Raw genomic sequence first — 18,399 nt, forward strand, 5'->3', positions numbered from 1 at the left:
AAATGTGGAAAAGATTGTCATGGAAAAGATTAAAGAGGAATTTCATATCAGACAACCGCTGTTCTAAAGCAGTACCTTTGGGTAGGGAATTGTTAAGAATGTCTAGGACAAGGCCTAAACCACTTTAGACCTTATGTGAGCAATGAGCATTGTAATGCTCTACAGTTTTTGTCATTGTCCAGTGTTTTCTGTGATGCATTCAATCATCATTTACTGTCCCAGTCTACTGGTGATGGAAACTGCGTTTTTCAGAAATATTACACTTAAACCCAACATAATATAGTATTCAATAGAAGTTGACATCAAGTTGCATGAGATTCAAGTGAGGTTGCTCTTTCCTGTTTGTAAGTCATAACTTGGGATTTGTGTGCCTAACCTCAACCTGAATAATACACTGTCAACTAAATATTGTTGCAAAGGTCAGATTCTTGCTTAAGTAGCTAACTTTTGTAAGTCAGATGTCAGCTGTGGCAGGCCTGCACCTGTAGTTGAACTCTATTCCCCAGAATGAAACACAGGAGAACCAGATCAACCATGTCCAGTTAGAATCATCTCTAATACAAAGGACTGAGCATATAAATGGATATACCCTTGTATGTTTATATTGTGATGTAAGCGTTGTCCTCTCCTTCCTGTCCCGTGTATTCCGGTGGCAGTGAGCTGCTCTTGCTCCTGGTGACATACTCACTGTTGCAGGTTCACCTCCCGGTAATGGCTCAGCCTCGTCCCCGCCCCCGGTCGTCAACGACAACCGGCCAGCCGGTGACAACCTGGACACCATCCTGTTCCAGCTGCGTCAGGTGACCCGTGAGAGGGACGAGCTCCGCAAGCGCCTGGCTCTGGCATCGCCCGGCACCACCTTTGACGACTGCAGGTACAGACTACCCCCTTCCCCCTTACCACATAACTGAGGAGAGGGTGGCGTGGAATGTCTTTATTCTGTACATCAGTGTATTAATGCAGTAAGTAGTTAAATACAACGTCTAGACATAAGTAGAGTAGATTGTCTTCATACTGTACTATACACCAATGTCTCCATGCAACAAGTTGTCAAAATACAAGATTTAGACATAGACCGAGAATACATTCCAGCCAGTCATTAAAGTTAAGGTAGCCTGCAGCAGAGTAAAAAATTATATTCAGCCATTGTTGTGTTATCCTTAACCTGAACTACATCACACACTCTGCTATGATAGACTGACTGCAACATTTGGTTAATTGCTGTCTGTTGTATAGGTCATTACTTTGAGGTCAGCGACCTGTAGGTTTATGATTGGTCATGTTTACACACACTTTTATAAATCAAATCGTATTGGTCACATACACATGGTTAGCAGATGTTAATGTGAGTGTAGCGAAATGGTTGTGTTTCTAGTTCTGACAGTGCAGTAATATCGAACAAGTAATCTAACAATTCCCCAACCACTACCTAATATACACAAATCTAAAGGGATGGAATAAGAATATATCCATATAAATATATGGATGAGCGATGGCCGAGGGGCAAATTCATATGAGATGAGTAATGTAAGATATGTATACATTATTATTATTAAAGTGGCATTGTTTAAAGTGACTAGTGCGTTTCTATGTAGCAGCAGCCTCTCTGTGTTAGTGATGGCTATTTAATAGTCTGATGGCCTTGAGATAGAAGCTGTTTTTCAGTCTCTCGGTCCCAGCTTTGATGCACCTGTACTGACCTCGCCTTCTGGATGATAGCGGGGTGAACAGGCAGTGGCTCGGGTGGTTGTTGTCCTTGATGATCTTTATGGCCTTCCTGTGACATCGGGTGGTGTAGGTGTTCTGGAGGGCAGGTCGTTTGCCCCCGGTGATGAGTTGTGTAGACTGCGCCACTCTCTGGAAAACCTTGTGGTTGAGGGTCACCGTACCAGGCAGTGATACAGCCCGACAGGATGCTCTCAAGCCTCCTGTTTCCTGAAGCCATTGTACAGAATCAGGAGGGATGCACAATAGTGAGTTCATCTCAGGTAGTCCTGAGGACCATGCCTTAGGACTACCTGGCATGATGACCCCTTGCTGTCCCCAGTCCACTTTCCGTGCTGCTGCTCAAGTTTCAACTGTTCTGCCTGCGGCTATGGAACCCTGACCTGTTCACCGGATGTGCTACCTGTCCCAGACCTGCTGTTTTCAACTTTCTAGAGACAGCAGGAGCGGTAGAGATACTCTTAATGATCGGCTATGAAAAGCCAACTGACATTTACTCCTGAGGTGCTGACTTGTTGCACCCTCGACAACTACTGTGATTATTATTATTTGACCATGCTGGTCATTTATGAACATTTGAACATCTTGGCCATGTTCTGTTATAATCTCCACCCGGCACAGCCAGAAGAGGACTGGCCACCCCTCATAGCCTGGTTCCTCCTTCTTCCTAGGTTCTGGCCTTTCTAGGGAGTTTTTCCTAGCCACCGTGCTTCTACACCTGCATTGCTTGCTGCTTGGGGTTTTAGGCTGGGTTTCTGTACAGCACTTTGAGATATCAGCTGATGTACGAAGGGCTATATAAATTTGATTTGATCTTTCACAAGCAGACATGTACCCTCAGGGGAAAGGTTTAGGATCCGATTATGATATTAGGAACGTTTTCTAAACAAGTCAACGAAGTGTATGTACAGACACTGCTATGAAAAGTAATCTCTAGAAAGTTGCATAGGCCAGCCTCTGACTTGAGTGCAAGCAAGTATTCTGCCCTCAGTGTCATCTGATCTGATTGGTAATGTTGATGGGTAGTCCTAACCATCCGGTAACCACCCTGCTCTGTTTATGAATGCTTTCTTGAGTTCCAGGTACCAGGTCGATAAAAATGCAATTCAGAACTTGGAGGGATGCCTATTGGATTTGACCTGTGAGAGAAAGCACTGACAGAGCGGGAGGAAGATGTATATTAATTTATTAGTACCGGTCAAAAGTTTGGACAATTTGTACTATTTCCTACATTGTAGAATAATAGTGAAGACATCAACACTATGAAATAAAACAGAATCATGTAGTAACCAAAAAAGTGTTAAACAAATCAAAATATATTTGATATTTTTTAAAGTAGCTACCCGTTGCCTTGATGACAGCATTGCACACTCTTGGCATTCTCTCCAGAGCCAACCAGATTCATGAGGAATGCTTTTCCAATAGTCTTGAAGGAGTTCCCACATATGCTGAGCACGTGTTGGCTTCTTTTCTTTCACTCTGCAGTCCAACTCAACCCAATTGAGATGGTTTGGGATGAAGTCGGGTGATTGTGGAGGAGAGGTCATCTGACGCAGCAATCAATCATTCTCCTTGGAGAAGTGATGTTTTTCCACTCCTCAATTGTCCAGTGTTGGTGATCGCGTGCCCACAGCAGCCATTTCTTTTTGTTTTTAGCGGATATGAGTGGAACCCGGTGTGGTTGTCTGCTGTAAAACTACTGTTTTGCTGTTATTTGTCTTTTTTTTTTTTAACACACTCTGTGCTCAAAGGAAGAAAAAAATTGCTGCTCCAGATTTGCTCCATTTCATAAAAATTACAATTTAACCAACACCCATCTGTGACTACCTGGACCTACCATTTGGTTTTCAAATATTGAAACCAAACGATATGGATTTGAATGAAAAGTATTTGACATGGAAAGGTGAATGTAAGAAGCGCACATAATTTCAAATAGGATATAAGTCATATTAAACAGCATACAAACACTCTAGAAAGGTGAGGAGCCAGACAGGCAGCCTAAGAAGGAATGAAAATGAATTATTTAAGCTTTATTATTTCAAGGCTATAGCCTACAAATAAATACATTGATGCATTTGCGATTGACACAATAGGCTGGTAGGGACATAAAGCGCTCAGCATTTAAATAATATTTTGTTGTATTAAATCATTGTAGTCTATAAGTTGCGCATATAGCCTGTGACTTAGAATTAAATACAAATTAAACTAAAAATGACTTAGTGCCTTTGAATTTTTTTTAGAAACACGAGATTGGCCAGATTCTGTCTCATGCGATGGTGCCTGGAGCTGGCCAGCAGCAGAGAATATCATCTCCACACTTGCCGAGCCACTGGGGATGCTAAACACTCTTTTGGCCACCCTTGACAGGCTGGGCAGAGATGCCACTTTGTTGTTTTATTCTTCTATAGGTAGGGATAAAGGTTTTTAGGCAAAATAACCCAATCAAAACAGAAAGCTCCTTGAATGTGGGAATATGCCAGGCCTACTGGGCCAAAATCAATTATGGCCTTTTGTATAATCTAACAAAAATGAAAAATGTTTAAGATCAGAATTTTTGTTTATAAATACTTTGCTACAATGACAGACTTAGCTAGCTACCCAACTCGTTCCTTTCTTTTAGCATGTGCACATAGTAAGTACACCATCATGCTTTCGGGATACTGGTCTTTTCAGATTCCACAAGGATTCTTTAGTTGTGGACACTACATCACCACACTCCCTCTTGCTCTTGGTCCTCATCTTTGTAAGTCACCTTGATTTTAGCACCTGTGTTTTTTCTTCATGAAAATATTTAGCCGACATCATGACAGTAGCTAAAGCAAGTGACTATAGCAACACACAAGTAGACTACGAATGTTAAATTGGAGGGGGTGGGAAGGTCAACGCTCCAGCCTTTGGGAATCTCGCGCCATGCTCCAGTCAAATTGGGCACGCTCCAGCTCTGCTCCACTCACATACTCTGGTTTGGACACTGCAGACAGAAGTTGGTAGATCGGATGTACCGACTTCAGACGAGTCCCGTGACGCTGGTGGGGGTCTTAGTGCAAACCTTTGGGACTATACAGACGTTTTCTTGGGGAATACCAATTGTCAAGATGTTTGATGGTCTGATAAACAACGCTGTAGCACGGCCACCTTCCACCGCAAATGCCAAACGCTGCCATTGTTGGATGCGGTGGATTGATATGCAGCCCAGGCAAAAACACATCTAGGGGATGGGGGTATTTTTATGATGGTAATTCGATTTCTGCGGGGGTGAGAACATCAACTAGGGGGTTAACTGACATTGGGCTTACTTTGTAGACAAGGTCTCAGGTTGTTTGTGATGCATTACTCGGCTCGTGTCCTTGTTTCCCCAAAGGCCGAATTCCAAAGCCAGCCACGACTATGAGCGACTGAAGAGTCAGTGTATGCGGGCCATGGCAGACCTGCAGTCTCTACAGAACCAACACACCAAGACTCTGAAGAGGTGTGAGGAGGCCGTCAAGGAGGCTGATTTCTACCAGTGAGTACCACCATCATCAACACTGATTTGGCTGACTGGCTGGCTGGTTGATTGACTGACTGGTTTTGTTGGTTAAAAGACATGAATTGTTTGGGTGAAGGTGAATGTTTAGTCCTTTGAGAAAACTGCCCAGTCTGTCAGGAATCATCTGTTAGTCCAATAACTCTTTCTGAATAGACTTTTGTAATTAGATGGGAATAATTAGAGGTTTTATGGCATCATTGTTTTACTCATTTCCAGACTGTAGAAGTGCCAGGTGCTGCAATTACAAATTGAAGGAACATTTATGTGCTAATGGGCCTGTTTCCATTTAAGTGGAAGAGAGATTACCTAATGTGAATTAAGGAGTTGTACAGCAATATATTTTATAGTCAATTATAAATTAAATCATATCAAGTTATGTTCTATAGGGCTACCAAACCCATCACTAAACCTACAATAAGTCTAGCCATCATGCTTTTAATCTGGGGGGGGGTCTTTGTACACACTTACTAGAGTAAACATAAACTCAAGAGTACCACACATGTACAGCTTTGTAAAGTGCTATAAGGACAATATCTGGTAATCTGTGGTATTATATCCAGGCATGTAAGGTGTGTGTGTGTGTGTGTCACAGTGAGACAGACACGGGGTGAGAGAGATGAGGATTATCACTCCACTCTCCAGCAGGTCTGTGTGTGATTGGATGTAAGCTCCTGTCGCTGTCTGTCCAGGAAAGCAATCAAACATAATGTGTTAATCTCCCTCCTAACCTCTGTCTGCCTTGTCATTGACTTATATGTTCACTGGGGTGAGGGAGGAACATGTATTGCAATCAGTACTTACCGAATAAACTCAATTCAGGTCTGCAGAGAGGTTAGTGTGTACTTTCACCTTAACCTGCCTTTTGCTGACATCCTAGTAATTGCAATCTGCTGTATAACTAATGTAACCTCTTGGTAATCATCCCTCCTGCAGTTTTAACCTCTCCCTCTTTGTCTCCAGTATGCTCCACAGTCGTGTGTTAGGAGACCAGTCTCAGCTGAAAGAGGAGCTGGATGTGTTGAGGAGAGACAACACTCAGCTGGTCAGGGAACACAACCACCTGAAGCAGAGCTGTGAGGAGCTCCGCAGACTGCACAGCGAGGACCAGAAGGAGGTGGCCGACATGAGGCGGCAGCAGCAAGAGGTACACGCGCGCTCACACAAGGTTGCTGTGACCTATACTGGGTTGCTGCGCTTTCAGAAACCCACACGTCACTGGAGAAGACGGCGAACACACACACACACACACACAGCTGGGAGATGCATACAGAGCACTTCTGTAAAGGGCAGTGTTGGAGAACATGGTCATTGGCTCATGTACAGGGCATGTAGGCAGTAGGCACATTCCACTTGTACCTACTGCTCCTCCTGTGTTCACAGGTCTGTACATTCAGGAGAGGTGTTTAAACTCACCAGTTTAGAATGCTATGGCTCCATCTCCTGCATACTGCCCTGGGGTCACACCTGGTCCCACAGCAATCACTACAGACTCCAGCAAGCCTTACATACACCACACACTCAACTCAACATACAAAAACGTCAGGGAGGTATTTGCATTTTATTGGTGATTTTATGATTGTGAAGGCCCAGCAAAAATTAAACCTAAGGGCTGGTTAGTTACACCATAGTACCTAAGGCTCCATTTACACAGGCAGAACAATTCTCATCTTTTGCCCAAATACTGGTCTTTTGACCAATCAGGTCCTTTGCCAATAATTGGGGAAAATATCAGTATTGGTCTTCCTATGTAAATGCAGCCGAATAGTCTTGAATAGTCCATATACTGCAGCTGCTCACTGTTGCCATCTGCTGACTAACTGGTGTAAAAGGAATCAATGTCATTCTACCTTGGTTATGGTTCCAGTGGCTTGGTTTGGTTTCCATATGCTTCAGAATAAGTAAATAACCACACACTATCACTCCGAAAAAATACATGTATTAATTAAAGCAACAGCAAGCTTAGTTCATCGTTGTTTCGGCATGGTGCTTGAAACACCAAAATGGTGGTTTTGAATATATGTCAACTGTACATAAACTTTATTTGTATAGCACAATTCATGCAGGTGTGCTAAACTGTATGTGCATGTAGAAAATCATCAGCTGAATGACTGTCCTTCCTCCAGGTGATGAGAGAAAACGGTTCATCAGAGGTTCTCAACAAGCTCTATGACACAGCCATGGACAAGCTGGAGGGGGTGAGGAAAGAATACGATTCGCTGAGCAAACGCTACAGCGAGAAGGTAGCTAATCACAACACGGACCTGAGCAGGCTGGAGCAGGTGGAGGAAGAGAACCGCCGATTACAGAAACAGATGGACACGTTGCTGAGACAACGAGACACGGCTATACACTACCAACAACAGTGCTCTACGTCCATGAGGAGGTAACACGGACAGACACACTCCTCAACCCAAAGATGCATGGTTATACACCACACACACACGTATACACTACTACACACCTCACCATCTTCCTCTCCCCAGGTTTGACTCTGTACAACAGGAGCTGAACAAGTCTTCAGGCCAGAACAAGGAGCTGCAGAGGGAGATGGAGCGGCTGCAGTCGGAGGTGACACGCTGTAAGAACTTCCAGCTGAAGGCAGTAAAGGACTGTGAGAAGTACAAGGAGGAGAGGGACTCTGTGTTCAACGAGTACAGGCTCATCATGAGTGAGAGAGACCAGGTCAGAGAGATGCATATAATACGTTATGGTTTCATAGATACAGATTACGGCTAGTCCTGGATTAAGAAGCTACTTTCCATGTAGTAACTACATTGAGAATGTTATTATACATTATTTCAGGACTAGGCTTAACCTTTAAGCAGTTGTTCATCCCAACGTTTTATGATAATACAATAATAAAACTTAGCAACAATGAAGTGGGTTATTACATTCTGGGTAACAGGTGATCAAGGAGCTGGACAAGCTGCAGACAGAGCTGGAGGCTGCAGAGGCCCGCCTCAAAAACACCTCGTCTGAAAGGATGGTGGCCAGCGAGGAGATGGAGGCTCTCAGACAGGTACAGGTCAATGAATCATTTTATCTATCAGTCAATCAAACACCTAGTCTGAGAGGTTAATCAATTATTTAAGCAATCTATCAATCAGTTTATTAATAGTCAGTCTAAACACTTAGAGGGTGATAGCCAGGGAGGAGATTGAGGCTTGCAGACAGGTCATGTTAATCAAGTTAATATATTTCAATTAATATCAGTTTATTAATCAAACTCACCTCGTCTGAAAGAATGCTGGCCAGTGAAGCTCTGACAGCTGCTCGATCAATTAGCTAAATTTGTCGCTGATCACCAAGGGATTGTGTTATGGCATTAAATCTGATTTGATTTTTTGTTTTTAAGGAGCTGAACTCGTCGTTGGTGGACCGGGACAGGGCAATCTGTGAGAGGAACGAGCTGTTGGAGAAGTACTGCCACGAGGTGAAGGATAAGGCTGAGGCCCAAAAGGAGCTGAGCCAAGCCTGTAAAGATATTGAGACGGTCCGCGAGGAGAGAGACGTGGCCCGAAAGGAGAGGACAGAGGCCATCATACAGAGAGACCAGCTACTGAGAGAATACTACCAGGCAAGACAGGTAACATTAACACACCTGAAAACAACGCACACACCTTACAGGTATGATAAACAACTGTTTTCGGGAGAGGACAGAGGCTGTCAAAAGTTGACAGCTCCCAGCCAAAGGTTAGACACATGATAAAGAGCTTAGTGGATCCCATAAACTGTCAACCATTGGATTATGTCAGTTGCATGACCCTAAAGCGGATTTAGTGCTTTAGACAAATGCTGCTGTTTCTGCTCCTGACACTTCCCTTTTCAGACCACTAGATGGCCCCCCTACCACAGTTTTACACGACCGAAGTCAGGATGCTTGAAATCTGTGATAGAAATCCCAGTTGAAGGAGTCCCTCGCTACTGATTCCAGGAATTCTACAACTAGGTTTTCTGAGAAATCTGTGAACTTGTAGAAAGTTTCAGGAAATTTGTTTTTGATCTCTTGAAGCTTCATATTTTGAAAGTGGCTAACTAGCGTGTGTTTGTGCGTGTATCCATGTGTGTCTGTGCGTGTATCCATGTGTGTCTGTGCGTGTATGCATGTGTGCCTGTGTGCCTGTGTCTGTGTGTGCTCGACAGAAACAAGACTCTGCCACCCTGGACATAGAGCGGGCCAACAAGGAGATTGAGGTGTTGAGGAAGCAGTATGAGGCTATGTCCCAGGAGCTGAAGGAGGCTACGCAGGAGGCCGAGGTGGCCAAGTGTCGACGGGACTGGGCCTTCCAGGAGAGAGACAAGATAGTGGCAGAGAGAGAGAGCATACGGTGAGAGAAAGCGGGAATAGTGGCGTAGGCTCTTTCTTAATTCCTCTTTCTTTGATTCCTTGCATCTTCTCTCCTTGCCTCCTTCTGAAAATGCATTGGAGTAGAAGGTCCAAGAGGACTCTTGCATCTTCCCTAATGTTTTTTGAGGAGGAGGCATGGAGAAAGGACGCAGTGAATATTAACTGACTAAACTGTGCTGATGCTTGATGATGTCATATCCTGCCCCTCCAGGACGCTGTGTGACAACCTGCGTAGGGAGCGGGACCGGGCGGTCAGCGATCTGGCCGACGCCCTGCGTAACCTTGACGACATGAGGAAGCAGAAGAATGACGCGTCACGGGAACTGAAGGAACTCAAGTGAGTCCCAGAGCACACAGAAAATGTCTGGCCTCCTCTAAATAACCTTTTTCAAAGCTGGTAAGAATATAGTTGAATAGCCCTGGTTTATGAGGTTAATTAAATACACACATACCATACCACATCACACACTTTCCACTTGCTCATCCCCCTTGTAGTGATGTGAAAAGCTCCCTCTACTGGTCAGTGTGTGACTGCCATATTAAATTCTCTGTCCTTTCTTTGAGAGCTCATCCTCCTTTCCTGCTGACGAAGAAGAAAATAGTAACATTTTGGTTTAAGTCAACGACCCCCTCTAGGCATGCCTCATAAGGACATAATGTATCTTAGTGACAGTCAGCCACCCCCTCTAGGCAGGCCTCATAAGGACATAATGTATCTTAGTGACAGTCAGCCACCCCCTCTAGGCAGGCCTCATAAGGACATAATGTATCTTAGTGACAGTCAGCCACCCCCTCTAGGCAGGCCTCATAAGGACATAATGTATCTTAGTGACAGTCAGCCACGCCCTCTAGGCAGGCCTCATAAGGACATAATGTATCTTAGTGACAGTCAGCCACCCCCTCTAGGCAGGCCTCATAAGGACATAATGTATCTTAGTGACCGTCAGCCACCATAGGCCTATTTCTCCTTCAGCCTTTCCTTTACACACTGTAGAATGACTTTGGTAACACTTCCCTTGCAGCACTTTGAACGGTTGCTTTGCTCTATAGATATCTTTGGTGCTCTATAGATATCTATGCAGACCTGCCAATATGCACTCATTTTGCGTACCAACTATGCAATTCTCTGTCCATGTATGCATGTACGAGATCCGAGTTCAAAGTACGCAGAAATTAATAGGGCCTGATTATTAAAAATAAAAAAACATTTTAACACAAAGTAACTCCACTGAGTAAATGTAACATCCCGATAATCGCTCTGCAACACACAGACATGTTCTGAGCATGTCCGTTCGATGTAGCAACCGGGTGTCTGCCCCTCCTGTTTGTTGTGTTGCTGAGTTTGCCCACTGTCAGCTGTACGTGAACACATGGACAAAATCCCCTTTCGACTCCGCGTGTTGTGGAAAGGTGAACTCTAATTGTTTCAAGCTAATGTTAGCGAACATTAGATGGACATTCGGTGAGCTCTAAAATGCCAGCAGTTCACTCGCATTTGCTCGTGAAATAGTTAAATAAAAATACGAAAAATAACTGGTCGCATTTGTGCGAGTGTGATATACATTTAATTCTGCGTCCCATTAGTTGTATTTTCCACGTATCATTACGAGGATCACGCAACCTGATGGACTGTACCTGTAAGTATGATCCACGTCACAAAAAGCTTTACAAAAGTATAATTAAAAATAAATATTTACATCTTGGCATTAAATGGGGTCGGGAGTTTAGGAGACTGCGCGATGAAGAATGAATGAGTGTCTGGTATTGGCTATAGAGGGAATGCTTCTAAAATGACTGCACTAGATTTGAGATTTTATCAATTTAGAAAATCTGAAATGATCTATGTGCTGCAAATAAGTACAATAGGCACCTTTTACATAGGCTGAAACAGCGGACTCTTCTCGCGAACAGCATTCAGATTCCCTTTGCGATAGCTTACTTAAGCTTTGCTTAGCCAGTTTGTGGTCTGTGTCAATTCGATCATCTGTTTTTGTTATGTTTTCAAATTGATTTCTCTTTTAGTGTTGATTTGGAACCGTGTCTAAAAAGGCAATACTTGTTAGCTGGTCCAAGTGATTGGCCCTATTTGAGAGTTGACAAGCGTTCCTCTACTATAGAGACTAAACTTGGGGGCATGTGCTAAGAAAACCATTATAGATAATTAACTCCATTATACGCTCTACATGTAATGGCATAAACATGCTGACAATCTGTGTTAATTCCACATGTTCTGTACTTATCAGTATGAATCATTTATTTATGTTTTGTAAATACCTTTTCAGAGGACTGAACTGAACCAGGTGTGATCCATAATGTTTGTCTAAGCACATGTGTTCATGAAAAAATAAAAAAAAAGTTAGCATAGGTTGTGCAATAACAAAATTAGCAGCTAATTTAGCAAGTCATTGTTATTTCAGCCAGTCAGTAAATCTATGTCAGATGATGAGAGTGAGGAGACTGAGAGAAACAGACCGGGCAGCAGTTACATGCAAGTTGAATCTCCAATTTGCTGCATGTGTCTGGTATTCTAAAAAGTTTTACAGGGTTGGCAGGTCTGTCTATGGTGCCCTATAGATGTAGTTGTGCAGCATTTAGAAACTCTATGAAAATGCTACGAGGCACACGTTTCCTCATTTAGCAGATAGTGTACATGCGCTCAGTGACATGTAGATATATCCTGCACACTGTTGTGATGTGTTCTGACCTGTGACATCACTTCCTGTGGTCAGAGAGAAGATGGAGAGCCAGCTGGACAAGGAGGCCAGGTTTTGTCAGCTGATGGCCCACAGTTCCCATGACTCCGCCATCGACACAGACTCTCTGGAGTGGGAGACGGAGGTTGTGGAGTTTGAGAAGGACAGGGTGATTCAATTTCATTGAATTGATTGAATGCTTATTTGACTTACTGTTGATGTATTGGATGGGTGAATGGATGGATTGACTGATTGATCAGATGAATTCATTTCCAGCAAATGTTAAAATCCAGCTTAATAAAGGGGCTCCGAACTGATATGTATGTTAAACTTAGCTGTTTTCCTGCAGGATGACATGGATTTAAAGGCACTTGGGTTTGACATAGCAGAGGGGGTAAACGATCCATATTTACCAGGAGATTGTGGAATATTTGTGACAAGAGTGGACAAAGGAAGTATTGCAGATGGAAGGTTAAGGTAATTCTCTGATTTGTAAAATTTCTTGAGGTTCAAGTTCAGGAACCCCTGTTCGTTCCTCATCTTCATCATCCCCAATATCACGTTTTTACTTCCTGCTTTTCAGAGTGAACGATTGGTTGCTGAAGATAAATGACATGGACCTGACCAACAAGGACAGGAAGCAGGTGGTAAAGGCAGTGCTTAACAGAGGCGGGCTGATCAACATGGTGGTTCGCAGGAGGAAGTCCCTGGGAGGAAGGCTGGTCACCCCTGTACACATCAACCTGATCGGACACAAAGGTAACACTTGTGGCACTCCTGGTGTGTATTCATTAGGAAACCATTTACTCCAAATGTAAAATGTTTTGCAAAGAAAACAAGTTTCTATTTGACAAATTCAGGTTGGTCCATCCCCTTTCTTTCTGTTTGCTTCCGGGGGGGGGGGGGGGGGGGGGAGAGGGGAGGGGAATGTTTGTCCTCTCGGTTTCTCCTGCCATCAGTTCTGTTATACTCATTATTTTAAAAGTTTAGAAACGTTAGTGTTTTCTATCCAAATCTACCAATTATATGCATATCCTAGCTTCTGGGCCTGAGTAACAGGGAGTTTACTTTAGGCACGCTTATCATCCGGATGTGAAAATACTGCCCCCTTACCCAAGAGGTTAATTGAAATGCATTCCAGGTGATTACTTCACGAAACTGGTTGAGAGAATGCTAAGAGTGTTCAATGCTGTCATCAAGGCAAAGAGTGGCTACTTTGAAATATCTCAAATATAAAATATATTTTGATTTGTTTAACACTTTTTTTGTTTTTTTGGTTACTACATGATTCCATATGTGTTATTTCATAGTTTTGATGTCTTCACTTGTATTCTAACGTCAGTGGTATAGGTCTGAAGTGTGTAATACATATTGTATTCTCCTCTCTACCCCAGACAGTGGTATAGGTCTGGAGAATGGTGTGTTTGTGACAGCCCTCGTCCAGGGGAGTCCTGCTTCCAGGGAGGGATCTCTGACTGTTGGAGACAGAATTATCGCTGTGAGTCCTCCTCCACCACCTGTTTCTCCTCCTCATTTTCCTCATACTCTTCATTCCTGTTATTCTTCCTCCATTGCCCCCTCCTTCTCTACCTCACCTCCTTATCTTCTTCCTCCTGTTTCTACTCCTCTCTTCCAACCTCTACCTCCTCCTTCACCTCCACCTGATTTGACCCCTGTTCCATTTTGGTCTAGTGATTTGGTGACAGAAACAATGTTAGCCAGTCATCACTCTACCTGACAAAATGACCTTCTCTCTAATCATGATCCACCTACTGAATCTGCTGTCATAATCCTCCAGGTCCGTACTGTGAAGTTCTGCTGCTTAGTAAAACCACTGGGCTTAGATATCTCCCCACTCACCTTTTAATGGCAGACCAAGGCTTGTCTCAAATTGCACCCTATTCCCTACACAGAGTACTGTTTTTGACCAGAGCCCATACGGCCAAGGTCGAGACTAATGCGCAATATATGAAATGGGTGCCAGTTCGGACGCACCCCTGTTGACACCCTCAACTTTAATAGTGAAGCCTGGCTAGCTGATATGGGACATGATAGCTAAGTGTTGGTGATTAGCAAACATTAGACCAGATGCCTGCAGATGTCAATCATGGTTGTGTATCATCTTATACCATGTCCTTGTAGTCGTTAATAACTTAATGTAGCAGGTTATATTTCACATATAGTGCAATATTTTGCATTTGTCACAGCTGCACTCTTAATGCTCATTACTCCGACTTAGACTGGACTCCCCAGATGGAATAACATGCTTCAAAGAGTACTGTTTCGTTTTAGATGTTAAAAGTTCACTAGTCTGATCTCAAATTCTTTTGGGGGGTGGGCGGCAAGTAGCCTAGTGTTGGGCCAGTAACTGAAAGGTCGGCTCGGGTATTCGAACCAGCGACAAGGTGAAAAAATCTGCCGACGTGCCCTTGAGAAAGGCACTTAACCCTAATTAGCAATGCTGACCCTGTAAAACAACACATTTCACTACACCTATCGGTATATATGACAAATATTTTTGCTCAGGCTTGTATACATTACCTACTTTCCTGTTTCCTCTCCCTGCGCTCCTCTCCTTGCTGCAGTATTTTATAATTCATCTCAGGCCTATTGTCTATGAAATGTGGGGATTGAGAAAGGACTGTGGGGGTGTTAAAGTTCTAAGAAGAACCACTGGCCTAGATTTTCTAAAGTATCCCACTGCAGCAGCAGGCAGACTCAAATCTCTGGCACTGAGTTCTTCAGGTGCAGGGGATCTCTATATGTGGTTAGGGTAGTTGAATTCTCAATCTCTCTTGAAAGCAATACCACCTAGCAAAACTGTATGTGTTTTAGAAGGATGTGTGGGAAGTGAGTAGTGTGTGTCCACTTTTTTTATGTGGCTTCTGTTTCCCCCAGATCAACGGCATCGCTCTGGACAACAAGTCGGTGACGGAGTGTGAGACACTGCTGAGGAACTGTAGGGACTCTCTCAGCCTCTCTCTCATGAAGGTGAATCTAAACTAGCTCCTCTACTAAGCTCTTTGAATGCACACTAGCCTCAAATTAGACTAAAGACAAGTTCTCCTCCAGTCAATGTGGTGCCACATAACAGCCTTATTTTAAACATAGGGCTTTGACTTGAAGGTGAATCTAAACTTCACTGCCCGCTGGCCTCAAATCAGCCTTAATTTAGACTCAAGTTCTCCTGAAGTCCATGTAGTGCCATACACTGCAACACCCTTATTTGATGCTATAGCGGGCACTCTTTTTTTAGGACAGTGACTGACTTTCTCAAGAACAAACATGTTAGCTATTACTGCACTGCAGTGACTAGATTCCTGGATAGTGTGAACTTTATTTTTGGCGGAAAGTTTAGAGTTTAGGAAAAAATGAAATGTGTTTTTACTCGTTTAGTGCTATTCCTAACACCCCCTTTATCTCTGTCCTCTATCCTTCTATGTTCCCAGTTCTTCCCTCACAGTTCGTCGGGCCAGAACATCTTCGACAGCCTGCGCGAGTCATCGTCCAACAGCCGTCTCTCCGAGGTCCACTCCAGGAACAGTCGTAACCTCAAACACAACAGCTCCACACAGACAGACATCTTCTGCCCCGACACAGGTGGGAGTGGGGGAGGTGGTAGTGTCAATGTCCAAGGAGAGAGGAGGAAAAGCAGGGGTGTGGAGGCCGAGGAGGGGATGGGCCCGTACGGGGACATCAGGAAGCCCTTCTCCACGGGGTCTCTCCATGCCACCAGCCTCCGGCCGTCCTCTGACCTTGGTCTGGGTCCCCCGAGCCGCTATGGCCCCAGCGCCTTCCAGGAGTGCTGCTCTGGGTCCCCCTACGCCAAGCCCCCTCCACCCCCCATGACCTATGACCCCTCTAACCCCCCCGACTGCATCACCGTGGAGACAACCCTGGAGAAGAAACACAGCGGCGGTACCTGGCCGAAGATGATTGTCGGCGGGATGTCTGTCGCCGTGGATACGACTACAGCGACGACTCCGACCCAGCTGTCCATCTTCAAGTCACCCAAACAGAGGAAGTCCATCTTCGACACGGATGCCTTCAAACCACGGCCTGAGATGGCTCCCTCATCTTCCAAGATAGAGTACCTGTTGCCCAGTCAGCTGGTGGCCCACTCCCCGCAGCCCTCCAAGACGGAGTCTCTCTCTTCCTCCTCTACGGCCACACCCACCCCTCCTCCACCGCCTACCCGCAGTGATTCGTTCAAATTCAAACACAAACAGCAGAGCAATTCCGCCTCCGACTGCACGCTCACCTCCGACGGGAACGGCGGCAAGGGGGAGGCTGTTTCCATGGTTATCGGGGAGGGCCACGGGGAACACGAGATGGAACGAGAAAGGGAGAGGGAAAGAGACAGAAACGGGAACCACTACTTCCTGGACGGGAAAGTGCTGACATCGAGGAAGTCATGTGATGAGGACATCGGACGCACCAGGGGGGAGGAGCCTGATGTGAAGAGGCCCCGCCCTAAATCAGCACCAGCTCTCCGACGCAGGATGACCCCCCAGTCCATCACTCTGCCCTCCTTCCAGGTCTGTTTGATGTTAATGTAGAGTGCTTTTCACTAAGGCTGATTACAATAGTCTGAAGTGGCTTCTCCTCTCCATATGCATTAACATTAAAGAACTGAACAGGTGAAGTCATCCTCTAATATGTTGTGTTCACATGCAGTGGGGCAAAAAAGTATTTAGTCAGCCACCAATTGTGCAAGTTCTCCCACTTAAGATGAGAGAGGCCTGTAATTTTCATCATAGGTACACTTCAACTATGACAGACAAAATGAGAAAAAAAATCCAGAAAATCACATTGTAGAATTTTTTATGAATTTATTTGCAAATTATGGTGGAAAATAAGTATTTGGTCACCTACAAACAAGTAAGATTTCTGGCTCTCACAGACCTGTAACTTCTTCGTTAAGAGGCTCCTCTGTCCTCCACTCGTTACCTGTATTAATGGCACCTGTTTGAACTTGTTATCAGTATAAAAGACACCTGTCCACAATCTCAAACAGTCACACTCCAAACTCCACTATGGCAAAGACCAAAGAGCTGTCAAAGGACACCAGAAACAAAATTGTAGACCTGCACCAGGCTGGGAAGACTGAATCTGCAATAGGTAAGCAGCTTGGTTTGAAGAAATCAACTGTGGGAGAAATTATTAGCAAATGGAAGACATACAAGACCACTGATAATCTCCCTCGATCTGGGGCTCCACGCAAGATCTCACCCCGTGGGGTCAAAAGGATCACACGAACGGTGAGCAAAAATCCCAGAACCACACGGGGGGACCTAGTGAATGACCTGCAGAGAGCTGGGACCAAAGTAACACAGCCTACCATCAGTAACACATACGCTGCCACAGACTCAAATCCTGCAGTGCCAGACGTGTCCCCCTGCTTAAGCCAGTACATGTCCAGGCCTGTCTGAAGTTTGCTAGAGAGCATTTGGATGATCCAGAAGAAGATGGTGGTCAGATGAAACCAAAATATAACTTTTTGGTAAAAACTCAACTCGTTGTGTTTGGAGGACAAAGAATGCTGAGTTGCATCCAAAGAACACCATACCAACTGTGAAGCATGGGGGTGGAAACATCATGCTTTGGGGCTGTTTTTCTGCAAAGGGACCTGGACGACTGATCCGTGTAAAGGAAAGAATGAATGGGGCCATGTATCGTGAGATTTTGAGTGAAAACCTCCTTCCATCAGCAAGGGCATTGAAGATGAAACGGGGCTGGTTCTTTCAGCATGACAATGATCCCAAACACACCGCCCGGGCAACGAAGGAGTGGCTTCTTAAGAAGCATTTCAAGGTCCTGGAGTGGCCTAGCCAGTCTCCAGATCTCAACCCCATAGAAAATCTTTGAAGGGAGTTGAAAGTCTGTGTTGCCCAGCAACAGCCCCAAAACATCACTGCTCATTGCCAACAAAGGGTATATAACAAAGTATTGAGAAACTTTTGTTATTGACCAAATACTTATCTTCCACCATAATTTGCAAATTAATTAATTATTTTTTTTTCTCATTTTGTCTGTCATAGTTGAAGTGTACCTATGATGAAAATTACAGGCCTCTCTCATCTTAAGTGGGAGAACTTGCACAA

General features: G+C 44.4%; 1 protein-coding gene across 9 annotated transcripts in view; it reads left to right on the plus strand.

Moving 5' to 3' along the window:
* Window positions 1-18,399, plus strand: part of dlg5a (discs, large homolog 5a (Drosophila)) — a 59,110-nt gene that overhangs the window by 20,948 nt on the left and 19,763 nt on the right. For 7 of the 9 annotated variants that reach the window (XR_004211600.1, XM_020495371.2, XM_020495372.2 and 4 more), the window contains exons 3-17: window positions 697-874; window positions 5,087-5,230; window positions 6,215-6,398; window positions 7,378-7,637; window positions 7,738-7,936; window positions 8,160-8,273; window positions 8,610-8,840; window positions 9,398-9,582; window positions 9,814-9,939; window positions 12,332-12,464; window positions 12,645-12,772; window positions 12,879-13,054; window positions 13,690-13,793; window positions 15,194-15,286; window positions 15,745-16,833. Coding sequence is in view for 8 of the 9 variants with exons in the window: in XM_020495371.2 (XP_020350960.1) it covers window positions 697-874; window positions 5,087-5,230; window positions 6,215-6,398; window positions 7,378-7,637; window positions 7,738-7,936; window positions 8,160-8,273; window positions 8,610-8,840; window positions 9,398-9,582; window positions 9,814-9,939; window positions 12,332-12,464; window positions 12,645-12,772; window positions 12,879-13,054; window positions 13,690-13,793; window positions 15,194-15,286; window positions 15,745-16,833 (3,344 nt within the window). In the remaining variant the exon portion in view is untranslated. The remainder of the gene's footprint in view (window positions 1-696; window positions 875-5,086; window positions 5,231-6,214; window positions 6,399-7,377; window positions 7,638-7,737; window positions 7,937-8,159; window positions 8,274-8,609; window positions 8,841-9,397; window positions 9,583-9,813; window positions 9,940-12,331; window positions 12,465-12,644; window positions 12,773-12,878; window positions 13,055-13,689; window positions 13,794-15,193; window positions 15,287-15,744; window positions 16,834-18,399) is intronic. The other 2 variants (XM_031835524.1, XM_031835521.1) reach the window with 1 other exon arrangement.

The sequence above is a fragment of the Oncorhynchus kisutch genome, linkage group LG11 (genome assembly GCF_002021735.2).
Source record: "Oncorhynchus kisutch isolate 150728-3 linkage group LG11, Okis_V2, whole genome shotgun sequence".
Taxonomy (NCBI): domain Eukaryota; kingdom Metazoa; phylum Chordata; class Actinopteri; order Salmoniformes; family Salmonidae; genus Oncorhynchus; species Oncorhynchus kisutch.